Raw genomic sequence first — 23,302 nt, forward strand, 5'->3', positions numbered from 1 at the left:
GCAGCGGGCGCGCCGATTGTGCGCCGAAGGCGCGCCAAAGGTAAGCCCGTCTACGCCCGTCCGCGCCTGGACCGCGCCCAGTGCCAGGACCCCTGGCCCACGAGGACCCCGACCGACCCGCCTGACATACTACGCCGCCACCCTCACCGCTCTCAACACCGGCCGACTCCCAGAATGCCATCAAGCCACTCCACGACGTACCCACGGACCCTTCAGCTGCCACGCCTGCAAGTTCACCTGCATCCGGACCAGCCTCGCACCAGCACCCGCCAAGTCGAACACCAGCAGCACCCACCTCAAGTGCATCCTGCTCAACACCCGCTCTGTCCACAGACACGCCATCGAACTCTGGAACCTTCTAGACGCCACAGCCCCTGACGTTGCCTTCCTCACAGAGACCTGGATGAACGCCTCTTCAGCTCCCGACATCGCCATCGCTATCCCAGAGGGCTACAAGATCGTCCGGAGGGACCGAAACACCAACCAGATGGGAGGAGGCATCGCCATCATCCACAGGAACACCATCCGTCTCACGACCAGCACCGACAACACCCTGACCAGCGCCGAACACCTGCATTTCCAGATCCACACCAACCCGAACACCACCCTCAGAGGCACCCTGATCTACCGACCCCCTGGACCACGCACACAATTCAGCGAGGACATCGCCGACTTCGTCAGCCCGCATGCCCTCCCCTCCGCTGACTACATCCTCCTGGGAGACCTCAACTTCCATCTGGAGAACAACAACGACCGCAACACCAGTACCCTGCTCGACAACCTCGCCAACCTGGGACTCAAGCAACTGGTGTCCACCCCCACCCACCTCGCCGGACACACACTCGACGCAGTCTTCTCTTCCAGCACAGACATCGACTTCAGCCACGCCACAGAGCTTCAATGGACGGACCACAGCTGCGTCCACTTCACCTTCAAGAGAACGACGACCCACCAACACCAGCAACAGGCCGCCCGCAGAAGCTGGAACAAGATCACAGCAGACCAGCTCGCCACCTCCCTGAGCCAGCACCCTCCTGCCAGCTCAGCGAACCCCAGCCAGGCCGCCGACAACCTCACGAAGTGGATCAGCAACTGCGCGGACGAACTCGCCCCACTGAGGACCCCGCCTAGCAGACCCGGCAGCAAGAAGGCCCCTTGGTTCACCGACGAACTCAAGAGCTCCAAGAAGAACTGCCGAGCCCTCGAGAAAGTCTGGAGAAGGGAACCGACACCGGACAACAGGACCTCCTTCAAACTTGCCACCCGGAAACACCACCAGCTGATCCGCGCCGCCAAGAAAACAGCATTCAAGGACCGGTTGGACAACAACGCACACAACTGCAAGGAACTCTTCAACATCGTGAAAGAGCTTTCCAAACCCAGCGCAGGAAACAACGACATCACCCCATCGCAAGACCTCTGCAACTCCCTCGCTTCATACTTCAACAACAAGATCGCGGACATACACAACAGCTTCAACAACCAACCAACGCACACCATGACCGAACAACCACCCCCCACCACCACCCTCCACGCCTGGACCCCGATCAGCACCGAAGACACCATCCACACGATGAACTCCATCCACTCCGGATCACCGACCGACCCCTGCCCTCACCACGTCTTCAACAAGGCCGACGCTGTCATCGCACCCCACCTGCGAGACATCATCAACACATCCTTCGACACCGCCATCTTCCCTGAGAGCTGGAAACACGCCGAACTCAGCGCTCTACTCAAGAAACCAACAGCGGACCCCACCGACCTCAAGAATTACCGCCCCATCTCGCTCCTCCCGTTTCCAGCCAAAGTCATCGAGAAGACCGTCAACAAGCAGATGGCCGCCTTCCTCGAGACGAACGGATCCCTCGACCCCTCACAGTCCGGCTTCCGAGCCAATCACAGCACCGAGACCGCCCTCATCGCCGCCACCGATGACATCCGAGCCCTGATGGACAATGGAGAAACAGCGGCCCTCATCCTCCTAGACCTCTCCGCGGCATTCGACACGGTCTGCCACCGCACCCTAGTACGGCGCCTCAGCAACATCGGAATCCAGGACAAGGCGCTGGAATGGATCATCTCCTTCCTCGACGGAAGAACACAGAGGGTCCGCCTACCACCGTACAAGTCAGAGGCCTCCGAAGTCATCTGCGGCGTCCCCCAAGGATCATCTCTGAGCCCCACCCTCTTCAACGTCTACATGAGCCCCCTCGCGGCCATCGTACGCAAACACAACCTCAGCATAATCTCCTACGCCGACGACACCCAGCTGATCCTCTCCCTGACCAACGACCCCGCCGCCGCCAGAGCTAACCTGCACGAAGGGATGAAAGAGGTAGCCGAGTGGATGACGTCCAGCCGCCTGAAACTGAACTCGGACAAGACGGAGGTCCTCATCCTGGGCTCCTCACCCTCCGCCTGGGACGACTCCTGGTGGCCTCCCGCCCTGGGCACCGCACCCAAACCGACAGACCATGCACGCAACCTGGGCTTCATCCTGGACTCCTCCCTCTCCATGACCAGGCAAGTCAACAACGTCTCCTCGGCGTGCTTCAACATCCTACGCATGCTGCGGAAGATCTTCTGGTGGATCCCCACCGAGACCAGGAAGACCGTCACCCAGGCCCTCGTCACCAGCCGACTGGACTACGGCAACGCCCTCTACGCCGGTACCACCGCCAAGCTCCAGAAGAGACTCCAGCGGATCCAGAACGCCTCAGCCAGACTCATCCTCGCCATCCCACGAACCAGCCACATCTCCGGACATCTGAGAGACCTTCACTGGCTCCCCGTCAACAAAAGAATCACCTTCCGCCTCCTCACCCACGCACACAAAGCCCTACACGACCAAGGCCCGAGCTACCTCAACAGCCGAGTCAACTTCTACGCTCCCAAACGACACCTCCGATCAGCCAACCACGCCCTCGCCGCCGTCCCCCGCATCCGAAGAGCGACTACAGGAGGAAGGTCCTTCTCCTACCTGGCCGCCAAGACCTGGAACTCCCTCCCGACCGACCTGCGCCTGACCCAAGACCACCTCTCCTTCAGGAAGAAGCTGAAGACCTGGCTGTTCGAGCAGTAGCGGCCACCCCCCCCCCCCCCCCCCCCACCCACAGCGCCTTGAGACCCTACGGGTATGTAGCGCGCTTTATAAGTGTCACTGATTGATTGATTGATTCTTTCCCGGGTTTGGGGTGCAGGGTGACAAGGTCTTCGCTCATTGAGAGGAGCAGCTCTCCACTCTGGAGCACCTCTTCGTAGATCTTGATGAGATGAGGGGCGAACACATGCCTCTGTGCCTTGTTAGAATTCAGCAGTAAGCCTGTCAGTGCCTGGGGCCTTAACGCCTTAAGGCCTTAACCTCGGCTGCAATTCCCCTGCAGAGCGGGGCGTTCCATTAAGTGGGCGGGCCGCGACGGCCAACGGACGTGCGCAGCACTACTGAGATAGTGCTCGTGACGGCCATTGGCCGATGGGGGGGACCTAAAGCAGAGGTCTCCAAACCAGTCCTGGAGGGCCGGATCCATGCCAGATTTTTGGGATATCCCCATTGAGATACATGTAGTAATTTAAAAAATCTGGCATGGATCAGGCCCTCCAGGACCGGTTTGGAGACCCCTGACCTAAAGAGTTAAAACTGACCACTGAATTGATAGCAGGGATGAATTCCTCAGGTGTGATGGGCTCACAAAGAAATTGGTGATGCCCGCCTCCAACCATTATCAGCGCAACCTCATTAAGGTACTTCGTATGTCAGCTGACGATCTAGTGTTAGCCATGGTGTAAAACCATGAGTAATATTCTATGAACTCAAAAAGGATTTCATCCTCTGTGGTAAGGGTTGTCCCCTCATGGCTCTTGAGCTCAGCAACACGTTAGATAGTCCTTTCCCTTCGAAGGAGCCAGGCAAGTGTTCTTCCAGGCCTCTACCACTTTCCATACTGTCTAACCAGGGCATTTTGTTCCAAGATGGCACACCTCTCTGTCTGCCAAATCGCGAAACTGCTGCTGCTCTGTTCCTGCAACTGGGCCCAAAGGAGATTGGCTACAGTCCAGGTCCAAAGGCAAGCCATCTAAGGGTGACTAACCCACACTGGGCATTGGCAAAGACCATGTGTAGGTGTGATTAGCCACATAGCCTCATCTACAGTCAGGCCTTGTGGCCATACTCAGCCGGGACGCTGAGGGACCCAATAGGTATCCCCGCAGAGGACACTCTTCAAACAAATCGTAAACGGGAGTTCCTCTCCCCGCGCCCTGAATTACTGGAACAGCAAGTAGAAGTAAAGTTTTTTCTTGCAGTTGTCTAGTGTCTGTGAGTATACAGACACTAATTTTACTTTTCACCTTTTTCCACACACCTTAGCGCGTGGGTAGGACTAAAATCACCCGTGGTATCAAATTTTGCCACTCACTTCACCTTCCTTTTGGTCCTGAAGAAAGTCCCGCTCATTTTTTCCAGAAGGGACTGAAACATGTAGACCGCATAAGCCAACTCTTAGTAACAATTTTTCTAATTGTAGTTGCATCACATATTTTTAAACAATACCCTGGGCCGCCAAGAATAAAACAGTAGGTAAGGATTCCCAGAGGTATCTTTTAATATTCACCTTCATCCACATCACACGTTGGCACGACACCTGCTCCGCTGTAGTCAGGCGTGGAAGCACAACCAGGCGGCATTCGGCTGCCTGGTTGGACCCCCACAGGACACATGGGCGATCATTTAACAATGACTCTCTACAATTGGTGGATATTCTTATTCACTCTGATAACCAAATTTAAAGTAATATCATTTCTGCAATGGATTGCACAGTGCTTTCAAATGCCAAGCCCATGTACACAGGTCATGCCTTACTAAAGGCGTCCCCTAGTAGTTAGTGTCTTAAGTCAGAAGATACAATTTAAAGATTATCCTAAACCAGCAGTCACAATCAACAAGACAGCTATAAGGCTGTCCTAAGCCAAGGAAATCATTAGAAAATCAAAAAGTGTTTTTCTTTATTCAGCTTAATATGCTTTAGAGCTAAAATCTCCCACAATCCCAATCTTTTCAAATGCTTTATGTATTTCAGGACACACGGAGATGAACAATACAATGCAATTTTAAGGGGTTTTTCTCATTGTTCTTTCCATGCACAACCGGTTCTGAATTTGCAATGAATAAAAACCAAAGAGCAAGGGTAGATGCGGAATTTTCAAAAATCACTAACATTCGAATAGACATATGATATGGGTTGCATCGAGACAAACGCGCTCCTGTAAGACCATTAATAGAGCAGTGACAAGAAAGATTGTTGAAAAGAAAAGCGAAGTCATGTACTTACAGCAATGAGTTGGTATGAGTTGTTCATCATGGCGATAAGCATGTTGAGTAAGACAACCAGGGATATGACATTGTACGTCCCAAACATGGTGGCCCCGACAAACTCTGTAAATTCATGTCTTGCTTTCACGTTGGTGACATAGAGATTCAGCAAACCAAACACTGACCAGAAAAGGGACTGGAGGGTCTCGAATAACCTGCAAAGCAATGAACACAGAGTTGTCACTTAAAGGTAATAATGTCATGCAGTGCAGAAAGGGCTACATGTTATTGTTTATAGTTAAATTTTTATTTGGGCACCTTGCCTATGCTTTTTGCTGTTACTAACACTTTTCTGGTGTCGAATAATTGAACAATTTCGACCATCTTCATATAAAAGTCCATAAACCCCAAGATTTCTATGAACATAATTTCCCAGATCCTGATTCAAAGAATCTATAAGGATTTGTGTTAGGAGTCAAACGTTACAGTAAAGGGTAGAATAGGCGGCATCAGAACTCTGTGGGTCTTCAGAAACACATTGTATTGAAATACATGAAACTCTTCCTAGAGATATTTTTCCATAGAGACAACTGGATTATGTTACACCATATTATGCAGAGGTGCAGACAAAAAAATATTCTCTTGCTGAACAAAAATAAAGAGAATTTTGAGTAAATTCACAAATCTGCTGTGGAGTGTCCGGCTGTAAAACAGTTAGCAGAAATAAGTGTTGGTGACAAAATATCCTAGGATTTTTGTAAATCCCCCAAAATAGGCAAATTTAGTCAAACTGAAGGAATAAACCCATGAGGGTTAGATTTCTGACTTTTAAAATTCAGTTGGAGAAAAACTGATTGCTTGATAGTTTACGTCTTTGGAATATTAAGAGAAAATCTTTAAGTTCTTTTAAACTAAAGGTGTTAAATCCAGCTGTAAAAAGAGGACTACAGATTGGAGTGTGGTATCAAGTGAAATTGGAACCCCTACTTACTTTCCTGGCCACCACTGCTTAAAGGGATGGAAGTGGATAAACAGTGAGTCTTTTATTTAGTGTTTAGTACTGTGCATATACCTGTTTTAAGCGTTATTCATACATGTAGCTAACTGAATTGAAACCCAAAAATGTCAAAACTTTATGAATTACTTTTGCCACTAGGTGAGCAAGAATTACTCGTACCACAACAGATCCGAAATATACTTTATTGCGATGTGGAGTGCAAAAGTATTTGAAATCAAGATCCCTTCTGGTTCCACCTTTCTACCACTGAGTGCCAGAAATCTTGGTGGGAAATTTATTGAGGCAGACATTTACAATTGTTCTCACAACAACTCAAAGTAACCACAGTAATCAAAGAGATCAACTTTGGACTGTACTGCTCTCCAGACACACCACCAAGGGGTGCTGGGCTTGCAGTGCCCAGATAATATACATCACAAAGAGAGGGGGGACCTAGGAACTATTAAAAGGTCCAGTGTCCATGCTCCTAATGCATATATTGTAAACCAATAAGAGGACACTGTTCCTATAGCAGGGTACAAAAAGTCACCCACGCTCAAGGGTGCAAAAAGTCACCCGTGCATTTAACATAGTAAAGAAACGTGAAAGGGAAAGGAAAAAAACCTTAGGTAAGGGGTACCCACAGGTGAGGGCAAAGACACTTTTCGTCCTATAATGCCCTCACACACCCCAAGGGGTGTCATGCTTCATCATCGGGCATTTGCTCCTCGTAGGGCCGGCGCTGCAATTCCCTACGGGCCCCCGTAGGGTCACTTTATCGGAGAACTTTTCAAGGACTGCCGGATGGTGCATGAGGGTGTGTGGGGAGTGGGTCCAATGAGGGTAAAAAAGGAAAATGTGCGTGCAAGATAATAAATAAAGTTGATATAGGGTCAACATGCAGCGACAGTATTAATGTTGTACCCTTCGCAGTCCAAAAACTGCTGAATAAAATATTGCCCCAAAAGGTCACTTTCCCGCACACAGGCTAATGGATTGGTGGTGAGAAAAAAAACGGTTAGTAATAGAGAACATTCAGTTATCTTTGTCCAATCATCTCTCATGGAGAAAAGAGTTAAGGAGAATGATTTGGACCCATAGAACGGCTCCTTGTTTAGTTGAAAGGAATATCACCGTTTGTGCCCTTGAAATGAAGGGAGCCTGGAATAAAGAAATGCCCCATCTGGTTGAAAGAGGGTGAGAGTGAAGCGTCTGGAGGTGGTAATGAGAGTCAGGATTTGCAAGAGAAAAATGTGCAGTATTACAACATGAGGAAAGGTGTGAAGAAGCGTTGTTTAAAAAGTTGGGACTGTGTTATGTTGAGAAATGGAGGTTTTGTCTGCAAAGGGGATAGCAAGTTTTCTATTCCATGCAAACTAAAAGAAGTCAAATGTACTATATTAGTTCTAGAGGATGGACCTAGATTGAGATTGGGAGATTTCTGTACTGTTAGAGGGTAATCAAAGAAATGTACATTATTGGAAAGTGATGTAATGTCTAGTAACATTGTACAGTGATAAATTGTGTTGAACAGATTTGTATTTCACTAATGTAGGATTAAGCAGTACAGTATAGTTATTAGATGTTGTCACATGCTATATATAGTATCAGAATGTTAAATCTTAAACCTTTAGAGATTACTAGGGGGAGATGTGTGGCGATCAGCTGAGAATGGGGAATATAGCATGTGGAAAGCTGATGACATCAGATGGAATGGAGAGGGAGCTGTGAGGCGAAGCAGCTGGATGGCCATGAGGTCCCTGCTGGAGATTTTTTTACAAGTGTGAATGGAGTTTAAGAAGAAAAAAAGAAGTTATAATCCATGCAAAACGTTGTGCTCCCTACATAGGTTGTAAGGCCCCTTTAGGAGGTGGTCAAATTGTTTTCTCATCTGCAATTTTGTAAATAGTTGTAATGTTGTGTTTAATATTTAATTGTGTGTGTACTAAAGTACTTGCGTTCTTGACTATTATTTGATGCATTGCGGAGCTATCGTGACACCATTAGGGCTCAGTATTTTCTGACCGCCCTGACACTCTTGACCAGGATTGCCACTGTGCACACCGCTGACCATTTCAAATACTACCGACACAAAACTGTTTACTGGTCTGGCTGCAGGTTATAGATTGCAGACTTCTGCATCTTTTCAGGAACTTTGGAATGTTGAAGCATATTTGTGAGAAGTTGGCCTGATATATAATGTTCACTATTCTAGTGAGCACTTTGTATCAGTCCAAACAACCCTTATTGATGATTGGTTGTAAGTCAACCTTATAGACCAGCTATCCTAGTAGCATGGATACGAGCAGTCTTCGGGCTAAACTCTAGAGGGCGTGTTAAGCCAGCTGTTATACCATCACATATACCCCTTGAACACCAAGTGAAAGGACACCACACAAGTGTTATGAAAATAAACAGTGTATTTATTTAGATCACAACAGCCCTGTACTCTTTATGAGGACAGGGTACTAAGCACACAACAAAACTCTTACGAAAATACTTTAAGTTGCACAATTTACACAAATGCCCGAGGGGCACGAAAAACCATATACTCTAAAAGTGGAATGCGAAATTACTAGCAGGTAAGTACTAATCTCATAGGGTTTGGAATCGCTAGGACTGGACTACTGAACCTTCAGATTACTAGCAGGAGGCCTAGGGGACTCGGGTGCAGAGTGTGCACTCTCACGCGGGATGCGGGACAAAGTCTATGGATGCTAGAATTTACAAAATTAGTGATATCGGACGAATCCGACTAGGTAGAGCTGAAACGAAAAAGGATCTGGACCCTTGGATAGTGAGGCTATGCTGGGGCACCGAAATGCCGAAGTTACCTAGCCCAGGGGCTGCGGCTGCATAGGTCTGGAAAGACGTCGGGAATCCTCGTTACAGTCTATGGAGCCTGAAAGAAGAAGTTGCTGGCAGGCGACCAGTGAAGAGATTCGGAAGGATCCAACCCTGGATCGGAGATGGAAGACACCTGTAAGCAGAGGGGACCAAGTTCTGAATCACTAGCCAGTGATTAGATGGGCACCAGGATGGCACCGGATGGAGTCACCTCGACCAGGTGAGTGGGCGACGCTGGGCTCTGCAGTCTCACGGACCAGGAGGCGTTGTCGGCGACCAGGATGGAGGTGCGAGCTGTCCCACGATGGTATCTGCTGTCGCTGGACCCAGGATTGGGGCAACAAGTCTTGGCAAATGCAAGCCCACGCGGTGGACTCAAAATGGCGTCTGGAGTGGACCAGGAGGGTCCAGGGTGCTCCTCTTTTGGAGGGGAGCAAGGGCCAGTCTGGAGCAACCAGACCAGCAGTGTTGATGTCGTTCGTCGTCGGGAAGGCCACAAGCCAGCGGGCTAGTAGCCAGACAACGCGGTGAGCAGCAAAAAGCAGAAGGGCCCCACGCAGATCTGGTGGATGCTGGAGGGCTGAACTTCGGTGCTGGAGCTGCTCAGGGTTGGGGCTTCTCGGACCCCAAAGCACTCACTCGAGGATCCCTCGGCGGTCGTGCTGGGCAAGCGTCGTGCAGTCTTGAAGATGGCCGGTCCCTCGAGGTCTCGTCGCATCCACTGATCTCAGCTGAGCTGACGATGTGGGTAGAGGTCAGAGGTGCCAGGGAAGCCGGGTCTCGTCGTGCTGGTCAGTCGGATTCCGGAGGAAGGACGTGCAGCAAACCGCAGTGTTCTTGGATGGTACCTGCGGGTGCAGGGTGACTACTCCTTAGCCACAAGGGAGAAATCTTGAGAAGAAGTCAAGAGTTCCTTTCGTAGAAAGTAGCTTCAGGATTCAAAGATGATCTAATTTGGAAGGGGGCCCACTCCTATCTTTATACTAGGAAAAGGGGCTGGCACGCGACTAGGTCCTGCCCATGGGTGGGACCAGGAAGGGGGGTGGTTACACCCCTCTCCCATGCCGGACTTTCCCCAGCTCAGGGGCTGGTGTGCCCCTGGAACTGGTTCTAGCCGGCAGATGCATAGTGAGCACCGGGGTGCCACTTGCAGTCACCTTCCTCTAAAGCCCTGCCTACCCAGGATACACAAAACCCTGTCTGGGATTGTGCTAGCACCGCCCCTGACAGGAAACCCTTTGTCCAAGCTCCCCTCGCTGGAAGGTCTCCCAGCTGCAGGGGCTCAGACTTGTGTCTGTGGTGGCAGCATCCATTTTGTGATGCTGAGGCTTGAGTTAACTTTAACCGGGGTTCACAGTTACATACATGTCGTGTCCCTCTAGAAGGGTGGAATGCTAACCCCGTCGCCAGAATTGGCGAGGGGTTAGTATTCCAATTCGTATGACACCTTACTCGACATGTTTTGATAAAGCGATACCAAAGATAGCATATAACCGCGAGGATTATAATGCACTTAAGAGTATATGGTATGCGTTATCATGAAACAGCTATTGGGACTTGGTTCCGCAAGCTGCAAACGGGCTCAGCTCATGCCAGAGCACCATCTCACACGATTCCAAGCACTCTGCCTTCAGGATTGTCAAGGCCTGCCATAGGCGTGACTGATAGGAATCTGTGTGTCCATTTTAGGGTTAGATATAGGTATACTATATCTAAAGCAAAGGGTGATTACACCACCTTGCCCCAGCTGTCGTGCAGCCAGTTGTGTCAGATTTAGATGGCCAGCCAGGGGTGGCATAATACATGCTGCAGCCCCTGGTAGGCCCTGGGTACACCTATGCCCTGAGTTACAGGGTCTGATAAGGTGGCCCAGTACCAATTGGATATGTACCTAAGGTACATGGAATCCATTTTACAGAGAAAGCAGTAGGCCTGGGGTCCTGATTGGCAGGGTCCCAGGCCAACTAAGTCGGAAAACCAGCAAAACACCAGGCAAAAAGTTGGGGGCAACCATAGTCCGGTATCCACCTTCCTACAATATTTAAAATGAAATATTTTTTTATTGCAGATCACTGAAGGACGGAGGGTGTGATTTATGAAATGGCACAAACATCCTGAATTATTTGTGGATAAAACTTCCAATATACACACTTGTAGAGCACTCAACCTTCAATTACCCCTGTATGTCAAATAGTTGAAAAACCCTCCATGCAATCTGCTGTTATAGGCCACATGGGGAGCGGAAATCACCGCGCAATCTACTGACTATCAAAGTTTCCGACTTTGATGACTGTCAAAGAAATATGACTAAGACCAGAAGCAGTGTGTGCTGGCTGTGCTGTAAACAGCAAATACTGAACACATGGGGATTGTTCTACGAATGCAGCACCGTTTACCAAGAAAACCAGATGAAATGGTCATGTATTCTTGATAAATAGTCATGCTGTGCACCACGCTTTGAAGAAACAACCCAGCAGCAAGACCTCAATTACTGACCTCCGGAAAGCAACAAATTAGGGCACAGAAAGGCGTCCCGTTTTACACCGTTAGTGTATTCCATTGCGATCAGTTTAGCAGGAGTTCGCCAAAAGTCTCTCTTTATCAAGTTAAAGTAGGGTAGTTTAAAATGCTGCAGCTGGTGCTTAATTTGTGCCGGTGGTTGCGGGTGGAGGGCACCGGCGCTAACCTTTGGAGGTTTATTTTTCATCTGTCTTTTCCCCTAAACAGGAGGGAGAGAAAGACATAACATGGTGACCGGAGGAAAATAGGAAACATTGAGACAGGGAGAAAGCAGGGATGAAAAAGAGCCTAGGAGCATGGACAGGAAGTGTAGAAGACTGAAGTATGAGGTGTAATGAAAAATAGGCAGCCTTGGGGATTGGCCACCCTGGAATTCACACCTGCCCGCTAATAAGGAAAACAAATTATATTGTACAAAATTAAACACTGCTTATGACCAACATCTTCTAAACTGAAACCAGGGCTTCAATGGAGCCTGGCGTACTTCTTGATTCAGAGCGGATTATTAGTTGCTGAGGTGCCTAGGCATGTCACAAGCTTCTGTGGGACCAGGAGCCAAAGATTTTACAGGCTTCTTTGCTTTCCTATCCAAAGTGCATCTCGTACTTAAGAAAACGCACATGGGGGGGAAAGGGAAGCACCATTCTGCCTCCCCAGTGATACTGTAGCTTTAGATGTATAACGAAGGAACAAGGCATGGCTGCTTTTTATTCTGTAAATATATGTTGTAACAGGAGTGCGAGGTCCCATAAGGCACTAGGCCTGGGTGAAAAGAGACCCAGCTACCCCCAGAAAGAGGCATGGAGTCTGCCAGAAGTACTTAGGTGCTGTGCTGTCGGTGTATTATACCCAGCTTTGCACCTTTGCACCCTGAAAAGGCAAGAGCAGTGTCTAATGTTTGACATTTGCACACTAGGGTATGGTGTCTCCACTCATCATAGCAGACGAGTTGTTCCTGGACCTACTACCAGGTCCCTGAACCCCCCCCCCCATCCTACCCCCCTCCACATAGCAGACAAGCTGCTCCTCCAGCTGCCCAGTCACTGTCCCATTTATAGCAGACCAGCTGTTCCTGGAGCTAATGCGTCACCCCCTCATAGCAGACAAGCTGCTCCTGGAGCTGTCCGGTCCCTGCCCCACTCATAGCAGAAAAGCTGCTCCTGGAGCTACCCAGCCCCTACCCTATTCATAGCAGACAAGCTGTGCCTGTAGCGACCCAGTCCCTGCCCCACACATAACAGACAAGCTGTGCCTGAGGCTATCCAGTTCTGCCCCACTCATAGCAGACCAGCTGTTCATGGAGATACTGGGTTCCTGCCCCGCTCATAGCAGACAAGCTACTCCTGGAGCTGCCTAGTCTCTGCCCCACTCATATCAGACAAGCTGTTCCTGGAGCTGCCCAGTCCATGTCCCACTCATAGCAGACAAGCTGTTCCTGGATCTGCCCAGTCCCTGTCACACTCATAGCAGACAATCTGTTCCAGGAGCTGCCCAGTCTCTGCCCCACTCATATCAGACAAGCTGTTCCTGGAGCTGCCCAGTTCCTACCCCACTCATAGCAGACAAGCTGTTCCTGGAGCTACTCAGTCCCTGCCCCACTCATAGTAGACTAGCTTCTCCGGGAGCTGCCCAGTTCCTACCCCACTCATAGCAGACAAGCTGATCCTGCAGCTACTCAGTCCCTGCACCAATCATAGCAGACAAGCTGCTCCAGGAGCTGCCCAGTTCCTACCCCACTCATAGCAGACAAGCTGATCCTGCAGCTACTCAGTCCCTGCACCAATCATAGCAGACAAGCTGCTCCAGGAGCTGCCCAGTTCCTACCCCACTCATAGCAGACAAGCTGATCCTGCAGCTACTCAGTCCCTGCACCAATCATAGCAGACAAGCTGCTCCAGGAGCTGCCCAGTTCCTACCCCACTCATAGCAGACAAGCTGATCCTGCAGCTACTCAGTCCCTGCCCCACTCATACCAGACAAGCTGCTCCAGGAGCTGCCCAGTCCCTGTCACACTCATAGCAGAGAAGCTGCTCCTGGAGCTGACCAGTTCCTGCCCCACTCATACCAGACAAGCTGCTCCTGGAGCTACCCAGTCCCTGCCCCACTCATAGCAGACTAGCTGCTTCGCGAGCTGCCCAGTCCGTGACACACTCATAGCAGACACGCTGTTCCAGGAGCTGCCCAGTCTCTTCCCTGCTCATAGCAGACACGCTGATCCTGGAGCTGTCCAGCTCCTGCCCTGCTCATAGCAGACAAGCTGATCCTGCAGCTACTCAGTCCCTGCACTAATCATAGCAGACAAGCTGCTCCTGGAGCTGCCCAGTTCCTGCCCTGCTCATACCAGACAAGCTGCTCCTGGAGCTACCCAGTCCCTGCACCAATCATAGCAGACAAACTGCTCCTGGAGCTGACCAGTTCCTGCCCCACTCATACCAGACAAGCTGCTCCTGGAGCTACCCAGTCCCTGCCCCACTCATAGCAGACTAGCTGCTCCGCGAGCTGCCCAGTCCGTGACACACTCATAGCAGACACGCTGTTCCAGGAGCTGCCCAGTCTCTTCCCTGTTCATAGCAGACACGCTGATCCTGGAGCTGTCCAGCTCCTGCCCTGCTCATAGCAGACAAGCTGATCCTGGAGCTGTTCAGTTCCTGCCCTGCTCATAGCAGACAAGCTGATCCTAGAGCTGCCCAGTCCCTGCCCTGTTCATAGCAGACACGCTGATCCTGGAGCTGCCCAGTCCCTGCCCTGCTCGTAGCAGACACGCTAATCCTGGAGCTGCCCAGTCCCTGCCCTGCTCATAGCAGACACGCTGGAGCTGTCCAGTCCCTGCCCTGCTCATAGCAGACACGCTGATCCTGGAGCTGCCCAGTCCCTGCCCCCATACCACCCATTCAGGGAAAATCTCCCTCCCTTTCAAGCACCTCCACATGCAGCAGCAAACTGCAGACCCCCTGCCCATTAGGGAGAGGGTGAATGCTGGTGGAATGCCAGTCTCAGCGCCCACCAGCATCTATTGGTGGTGTGCTCGAGTCTTAGTGTCCCAGTTCCACATGTGCAGATTTGGACATTGTTTTTCCTCTCAGCGCCTCGTTCAACTTTGCAATAGAGGAGACGAATTGAAATCCCAAGGAGAGCTTTGAATTTAGCTGCTCAGCTGGGCATTATCTGCTGGACATTGACATTACGCAGTTGTAAATTGTTTCTTTTGACCCTATGGATGTTTGGACATATTCTGTGGCTCAGATTTATGACTGCAGTAGGTTTTAAGCTCTGCGTGTAAAACTTTGTACAAGTTGACGAAGGCAGCATGGAGGTGACAGTCTGAGTGCCAAAGTTCTCCAAAGTATGTAAATATTACCATATCTGGCACCGACTCCTAAAGGCAATGTTTAAGGTGTCCCCAGCAGTGTGACGGGTCATACAACGTGTGTGTGTGTGTGTGTGTGTGCGCGTGTGTGTGTGTGTGTGTGTGTGTGTGTGTGTGTGTGTGTGTGTGTGTGTGTGTGTGTGTGTGTGTGTGTGTGTGTGTGTGTGTGTGTGTGTGTGGTCACAACGGTCTGTATTACTTTCCCCACACTTATCGCCACTGTGACACTTACTTCTCAATGAACTAGGTTTCATAAATGTAGATATGTCTATATAAAGGCATCATTAATATAGATATGCACTCTTTCTATGGTGTTACCTGTAGTAGCAAACATCTGGTTAAAAAGTGCACGTTGGGAGTGCTAGACCTGGCATCCATTGGTATGGTTTCCCCTAACTGTTTTCTTTCTGACATCCTGTTTTGACTGTACAGAGTACTGAACTTCGTTTTTGCTGGATATACTGATATTACCCTAGTAGAGTGCACTATATGTGCCCAGGGTCTGTATATTTAATGCTACTAGTGGGCCTGCAGCACTGATTGTGCCACTCACATGAGTAGCCCTTTACAACATGTCTCAGGCCTGCCACTGAAGAGCATGTGTGTGCAGTTTTTAACTGCCATTTCGACCTGGCAAGTTCAACTACTTGCCAGACCCAAACCTTCCCTTTTATTACATAAACGTCACCCCTAAGGTAAGCCCTAGTGAGCCCCATGGGCAGGGTGCAGTACATTCAAAAGGCAGGAGATGTACTTTGGAGTTTTAATTTCCTGGTATGAAAGAATGCTACTTTTAAGGCCTATCCCCTTATAGGTCAGCATTAGCGCTGCATTGTAACACTTTACAAGTGTAACTCCCAATTAGGAAAACATAGGAAGAATGAGTTTAATTGTCTCTGGACTCACAATTTAAAAACACATCTTTTAGTGATGTTGGTTTTTAGATTGCAAGGATGAAAATGCCACTGTGTAAAAAGTTAACATTCTCCTACTTTAACCATTCTGTGCCTTTGCCTGTCTCTAGAATACAAGTTTGCTTGGTTGACAGCTGGGCTTTGTGCATCCACTCTAGAAAGTAACACACAAAGGGAATGGAGGTGTGCTGATGGGTCTTCCTGAGTTGAAGTGAGAAGGGGATGCTGGCACATGCACCTCAATGGGGCTGTGCCTGTCCCCATACAAAGAGTTGCATACCCCCCTATAGTGCGTCTGGAGCCAGGGCAAGAAAGGGCAGGGTCTTGTGCAAAACAAAGACCTTTCTTTGAAGTCTCCCTACTTCAAAGGTTGAAATTGGCATAAACAATGGTCCTCTGACACCATATACTCAGAACTCTTCTGCAACTGAGGACACTCTATCAGGAAGAAGAGCTCTGGTGCTGCCAGGAGGGACTGCCACTTTACTGTTTGCATTGCTGTGTTGGCCTGATGCTTGTTGCCTGGGAGTGACAAGACTGGACTTGACTTCAGATATCTGCCACTCTAAAGGTTCTCCAAGTGCTTGCCTCCTGTTTCTGAAGTCTCAGGCATATCAAATACTTCACCTTCATCTTTCATCCAGCACTCTGCTGTGAGCCCTGCTCTGCCAAATGGTGCTAAATGCAGCCTTGGACCCTTGAAGGTGAGTGTTTGGTGCTGCAACCCATGATACCAATGCATCATTCCAAACTAGCGCATTTCCATGAGATATCGACACATCGCTGCTGCTTGCACCAAAGCTGAAGACACTGCTCGCCAACTTTGTGACACAACAACCTCAACTTACAACGCAGCCCCGACTTTGCCAACGCAGAGTCTCTGAATCACCGCTGCTGCGTGAGTCTCAGACACTGCACCGCCGATGTCTGAGACTCACCCACCCTGACTCCAATGTATTTCCAGCCCTGCCTGGCTTCATGCCAGCGCATCGCCCAAAGCCCAGTGGTTCCACATCGACACCACAGAACTGACGCTCAGTTCTGTTGACATCATTGCATCAATGACGTTGCCTGGACTTTGCAACTGACGCATCGCCTTCAACAGCAATGCATCCTCTCCATTTTCGAATGCATTGTCCTGGAGCTTTGATGCGTCCATGGTACTGTCAGCGGTTCTGCGTGGCTCCTGTATCCGTCCCGCCCTCCATCGTGCTCAGACTGAGGTTTTGAATTTACCGCGGTCAAGCAAGACGAGATAGCGACAGTTGGAGCTATTGATTTCTAAGCACTGAATTTTGATTTAATTTTGCAAAATTCATAACCTGATATGTGTATATTGGACTTTTGTTGTTTTGGTCTTGTTTTACTCAGATACATATTGGCTATCTTCTAAACTGGTGTGGAGTACTTGTGGTGTTTTAACTGTGTGTGCACACATACTTTACACATTGCCACTTTAGTTTAGCCTGACTGCTCTGTGCCAAGCTACCGGAGTGTGAGCACAGATAAACTTCTAGTGTGTACTTCACTCACCCTGACTAGAATTGTGGTTTCTGGTTGGACAGGGTACCTACCTCTGACAACCAGAAATCCAATTTGTAACAGGGAAGGACGCGCAACTCGTACTCTTCCTTTGTGTACGCCTAGTTAATTTGTAAATCTGTGGAAGGCATAGGTGTACAACCACCAGTCTGTACATTTCTAAGCCTAGGCCTTTACATAGCTGGCAAAAAAATAATTATGTACTAGCAGACAATCACCACCTTAGGACAAAAAAAGTCAAACAGCAAAACCTTCCCTACATTTACAACTGGAATCAACTCACATTTCCCTTATAGTTCATTATTTGTCCACCGACACTTATTCTATCCCAGACATTATTAGAAAGCATGTGTACCAAGACAGCTGGAATTTCTACCAAGTATAATTGCATGGTGCACCAAGAGTGCACGGGTACTTTTTATTAAGGCACCCTAAGTTGTCAGTATAAAAACATACATTTTACATAGTAGCTGCATCACTCCTGGTTATGCAATATAATCTCAATGTCAACAGAAACGCCTTAGTCACAAAATGGAAGGTGATGGCATACTATTTCTCCTGTTGGATTACAATTAGTGTTGGGTCCAATCTTTATGACTTTGATTACATATATCACAGATTTGTCTGCACGTTCCTCCTTTTTAATGCAGTTTGTTTTGCACGTAATTTTTAAAAGTAGCTCTGTAACACACATGGGTGCCTTTGGGAAAGAAATGTATATGCACATACATTTATTTAACCCCTTCGCTGCAGCCGCGATTTTACCGCTGTGCGGAAAACAAAAGAACAGGGCGGGCCGTGACGAACCCCAGCCGTCATCAGCACATGCCCACCGCGGGGCGTGACGGCTAGGGTTCGTCACCAGCATGGGAGGGGTTAACAAGTTGAGCAGTTCCCCTGTGTGATTTACAGAGGAGATGTTTATTTTTTTTTGGCCTACATCATAGTGATGTTGTTAGTTAAGTCCATATTGAGATGATCTACGATGTAGCCAGTTATATTATTGGTGAGATCATTTGTTACACAGAACCAGCTACTCGACGCCTCCCAATCCACCTCCTGCAGCAATCACAGCACCGAAACCGCCCTGATCTCAGCCACCCATGACATTTGAACTCTCCTCAACTGAGTAGAAACCGCAGCTTGGATCGTCGTTGACCTCTCAACAGCCTTCAACACCATATCCCACCACACACTGATTTAAAGTCTCTACCACATCGGCATCCAAGGGGACGTGCTCAGATGGATCACCTCCTTCTTCACCAGAAGTACCTAGAGCATCCAACTCCCAACTTTCACCTCTGAACCCATGGAGATCACCCACAGTGTTACCCAGGGCTCATCATCTGCCCCATGCTCTTCAAAGCATATTTGACCCCCGCTAGCCAACATTGTCCGATTCCATGGTCTCAACATAATTTCCTTTACAGATGACTCAACTCATGCTTTCCTTCACCAAAGAACTCACGGCCACCAGAACCAACTACACAAATCCATGACAAACTTCGCCGACCGGTTGAAGAACAACTACCTGCAGCTAAACACAGACAAAACGAAAGCACTGATCTTTGGGAACAGCAGCAATACACAGAATGATTCCTGGTGGCCATCAGACCCAAGACCTGCACCCACTCCCTCCAGCCACACCAGAAACCTCAGAATCATTATTGACAACAAGCTCACTATGAAGTCACAGATTACACAGTCTCCTCCGCCTGCTTCCTCACTCTACGCATGCTACGTAAGATCTTCAACGAGTCTCACCATGACTCAAGCCCTCATCACCAGCCAATTGGACTATGGCAATGCCCTCTACATAGGAATCGCAGCACACCTTCTACAGAGACTTTGGATCATACAGAACGATGCAGCCAGTCTCATCCTTGGCCTTCCCAGATAAACCCACATCACACCCTACTTCAGGAAACTCCACTGTTTCCCTGTATGGAAGAGATGCCAATTCAAGCTACTGACCCCCACACACACAAAGCTCTGCACAACCAAGGACAAATCTACATTAACCACTACCTGTACTTCTACTAACCATCGACTACACCATCTACTGAAGCAGAAATGGAGGACGGTCCTTCTCCCACATCACAGCAAAGACCTGGAACAGCCTCTCCACGCCTCTCCGGACCATCACCTCACTTCTGGAATTCTGAATGGCACTCAAGACCTGGCTGTTCGAATAAGCCTCCAATAAGCCTCCTGGGCCTGCAAGCACCTGGGTACCCTTTTGGGTGATTAGCCGCGCTTCATTCATCCTGATTGACTGATGCATACATTAAGTTCCTGTGCTCACTATGCCACTGGAACCAAGCTGCACTGTCAGAAGAGGCCCAAACAGGTCAAAAAGTTTTAAGTTGTTTTTGCTCTGGTTCAGAGAGGACCTGACTTGACAGTTTGGGTTGGACTGTTTCTACTTGAGCAGGATCTAGACTGGTGTGGATATGGCTGGGCCTCATCTGAGGTAGCATAGTGTCCAAAAACGATGGGTTGGCATGCTTCCCCTAGGACTACTTCCCTTCACCACCTTCTTTATGTTTGATGTGTTATGGTTAACCATAACTTGCAAATACCAGATATTTTTCAACAACAATCGTAACTGTGATTTTTTTTCCCAGTAAATTTGTGTTTTTATCTACTTCACTTTAATGAATTCTTTTCAGTGAATTTCTGATTTTCTTTATAATATACTGCATTCAGCTCCAATGCTGATATAATGTCCTCCATATATCTGCCTGCCAAGTATAGCTGCCTCTGGGTGCTGCCCATTGTCTGTAGCCAGGCCCTGTGCTTCTGCAAATTCCAATGTGTACAAGGTCTTTAGCCATGAGCAAGGGGCTCTGGGTGCAAAGGCCCTGGGTCAACCCCGTGGGCCACCAACGCCACTGCTCATGGCCTTCATGTGTTCATGTGCCACTGAGCCAGTTGCGCACAGCGTTATGCCAAGCATACATGACTTCTGTCCAAACCAGAGCTCATGCTCTTTAGCTGCATGCAGACAGCTTTGGAAGCAGTGCCTGGCCTTCTGCCATTTAACAACAAGGGGTGGTGATGGACAGAGTTTCTGAATTAAGCAGAATACTCTCACCCAGTCAAGAGATCAGGGCTAGATCCAACACGGTTTTTTTGCTCACTGCACCATCCCAGCTCAGAACCCGGCTATATGCAAATTAGTCTGTTCCTGTCCCAGTGCATGATGGGAACAGGGCAAACCAAACTACCAAGCCAATTCTTACACTGGGAAGGAAACAAGCTTCCGGGGAACGGTTTCTGGCATTTCAGCCGTCGTCGGCCCGGCTTGCTTGAATCCTGATGGTGCAATGAGCAAGGGACTCACATCTGAGTATACCCTTCCACGCTTAGGGTGGACAAAATATTTAACAACAAGGGGTGGTGATGGACAGAGTTTCTGAATTAAGCAGAATACTCTCACCCAGTCAAGAGATCAGGGCTAGATCCAACACCGTTTTTTTGCTCACTGCACCATCCCAGCTCAGAACCCGGCTATATGCAAATTAGTCTGTTCCTGTCCCAGTGCATGATGGGAACAGGGCAAACCAAACTACCAAGCCAATTCTTACACTGGGAAGGAAACAAGCTTCGGGGGACCGGTTTCTGGCATTTCAGCCATCGTCGGCCCGGCTTGCTTGAATCCTGATGGTGCAATGAGCAAGGGACTCACATCTGAGTATACCCTTCCACGCTTAGGGTGGACAAAATATTTAACAACAAGGGGTGGTGATGGACAGAGTTTCTGAATTAAGCAGAATACTCTCACCCAGTCAAGAGATCAGGGCTAGATCCAACACCGTTTTTTTGCTCACTGCACCATCCCAGCTCAGAACCCGGCTATATGCAAATTAGTCTGTTCCTGTCCCAGTGCATGATGGGAACAGGGCAAACCAAACTACCAAGCCAATTCTTACACTGGGAAGGAAACAAGCTTCGGGGGACCGGTTTCTGGCATTTCAGCCATCGTTGGCCCGGCTTGCTTGAATCCTGATGGTGCAATGAGCAAGGGACTCACATCTGAGTATACCCTCCCACGCTTAGGGTGGACAAAATATTTAACAACAAGGGGTGGTGATGGACAGAGTTTCTGAATTAAGCAGAATACTCTCACCCAGTCAAGAGATCAGGGCTAGATCCAACACCGTTTTTTTGCTCACTGCACCATCCTGGAAGCTTGTCTACTTTCTGGTGAAGAATTGGCTTGGTAGTTTAGTCTGCCCTGTTCCCATGATGCACTGGGCCAGGGACAGACTGATTTGCATATAGCCAGGTTCTGAGCTGGGATGGAGCAGTGAGCTAAATAACGGTGATGGATCAAGCCCTGATCTTTGGACTGGGTAAGAGTGGTCTGCTTAATTCAGACACTCTGTTCATCACCACCCCCTTTTCTGAATGGCCTTCTGCCAGGCCTGCATCAATCCTCATCCTGCCAAACCTGCAGTATCGGGGCACGGGGCCTGCACAATGGCCAGGCGCCTCACCAGAGTCCCTGCTTGCAGGATCACTGGTCTTTGATCATGCATAGCTGCATTCTAAATGTTCATTTTTTAATTTTTGTCAAGATTTGAGAAAAGTAGACAAAAAAATTACAGATACAAATGTTCATTCCTTTATGGGGCAGCAGATAACCCATCTGTCCCCATATACAACCCTGATACCCTTTTTCAAGGATGCAGGCTTTGGTTCCTGGCATCCTATAATGTTGCAACAAACTTTTTAGTTGCAGCCAGGCAGATCACCTGGATTCACAAACGCTCACACTGACAGTCAAGAAATCATTTTATACCACTTCTAGGAGGGTCAAACACATATATGTAACACAAATATCTTTAGAACTAACCAACGGGTTTCCACAAAATCACAAACCTATCCTACTACGCATTAAGTTCTAGTTTCTTGCCGTGTTTAATGTAACTTTGTTCAGTACTCTTTGTTGTAGCAGAGAGCAAATATTTCTATGGAGGCTTGAAAGAGAAACAACATTTTTGACAGATGATGTCCCCTCTCCCCCCCCCCCCCCCCCCTCCCTCTACTTATTCTTCCCTGGATGGATCTGCACCAAACTTACCATGCAGAAACTTACCCACTTGTGGTAAATGTCTACCAGATTTTATAAACATTTGTAGAAGGCTGAAAGAGTTATATGCAAACCAAAAAACAGACTGTCAATGAAAAGTGAGTCATCCCCATAACGTGAGTCTCTACTGCTGAGTGTTTAACATTCACACATACACTATATTGCACATTTCAGTGTCAAATATGGGTTTTGATGCCACTGTATGTTGTACAATAAAAGCACAAAAACATAATGTAAATATTTACTTACAGTACAGTTAAGTTAGTTACATTTTCCTATAAAAAAACAAAGCACTCTGAAATTCATCAATTATATTTAGATCCACAATTCATAGCACACTCCAGCCATGTAACACAAATCGCACACGAAATGGATCCACATGGCCTCACCTTTAATGTGACAAACTATTTCAGAAAAGACATACGTGGTGCCACTGGCATATTTCCATATGGTGGAGGCATATTGATAACATTTTTGTTATGTGGCAGTACCCTAAGCTGCTTTAGAACTATCCCAAAGAATTATAAATGATTGTCATGTTTTTATCAATTAGACCCTCAACTTTTGCAGCCCACAAGTTGACTGTTTGGAAAATGCCATAAGTTTCGAGGGTTGATCCTAATAAATGGACTTCTTCAAAAAACAGAACCAATATATTGCCCCCACCAGTTTCTATCAACGATCACTGATTAGAAAATGATGATAG

At 48.5% G+C, this 23,302-nt stretch overlaps 1 protein-coding gene across 1 annotated transcript in view; it reads right to left on the bottom strand.

Moving 5' to 3' along the window:
- Window positions 1–23,302, bottom strand: part of LOC147672474 (short transient receptor potential channel 5-like) — a 385,149-nt gene that overhangs the window by 214,781 nt on the left and 147,066 nt on the right. The window contains exon 3 of the mRNA XM_086948009.1: window positions 5,331–5,526. Coding sequence (XP_086804135.1) covers window positions 5,331–5,526 — 196 coding nt within the window. The remainder of the gene's footprint in view (window positions 1–5,330; window positions 5,527–23,302) is intronic.

Source organism: Lissotriton vulgaris, unplaced genomic scaffold (assembly GCF_964263255.1).
Source record: "Lissotriton vulgaris unplaced genomic scaffold, aLisVul1.2 SCAFFOLD_699, whole genome shotgun sequence".
Classification (NCBI taxonomy): domain Eukaryota; kingdom Metazoa; phylum Chordata; class Amphibia; order Caudata; family Salamandridae; genus Lissotriton; species Lissotriton vulgaris.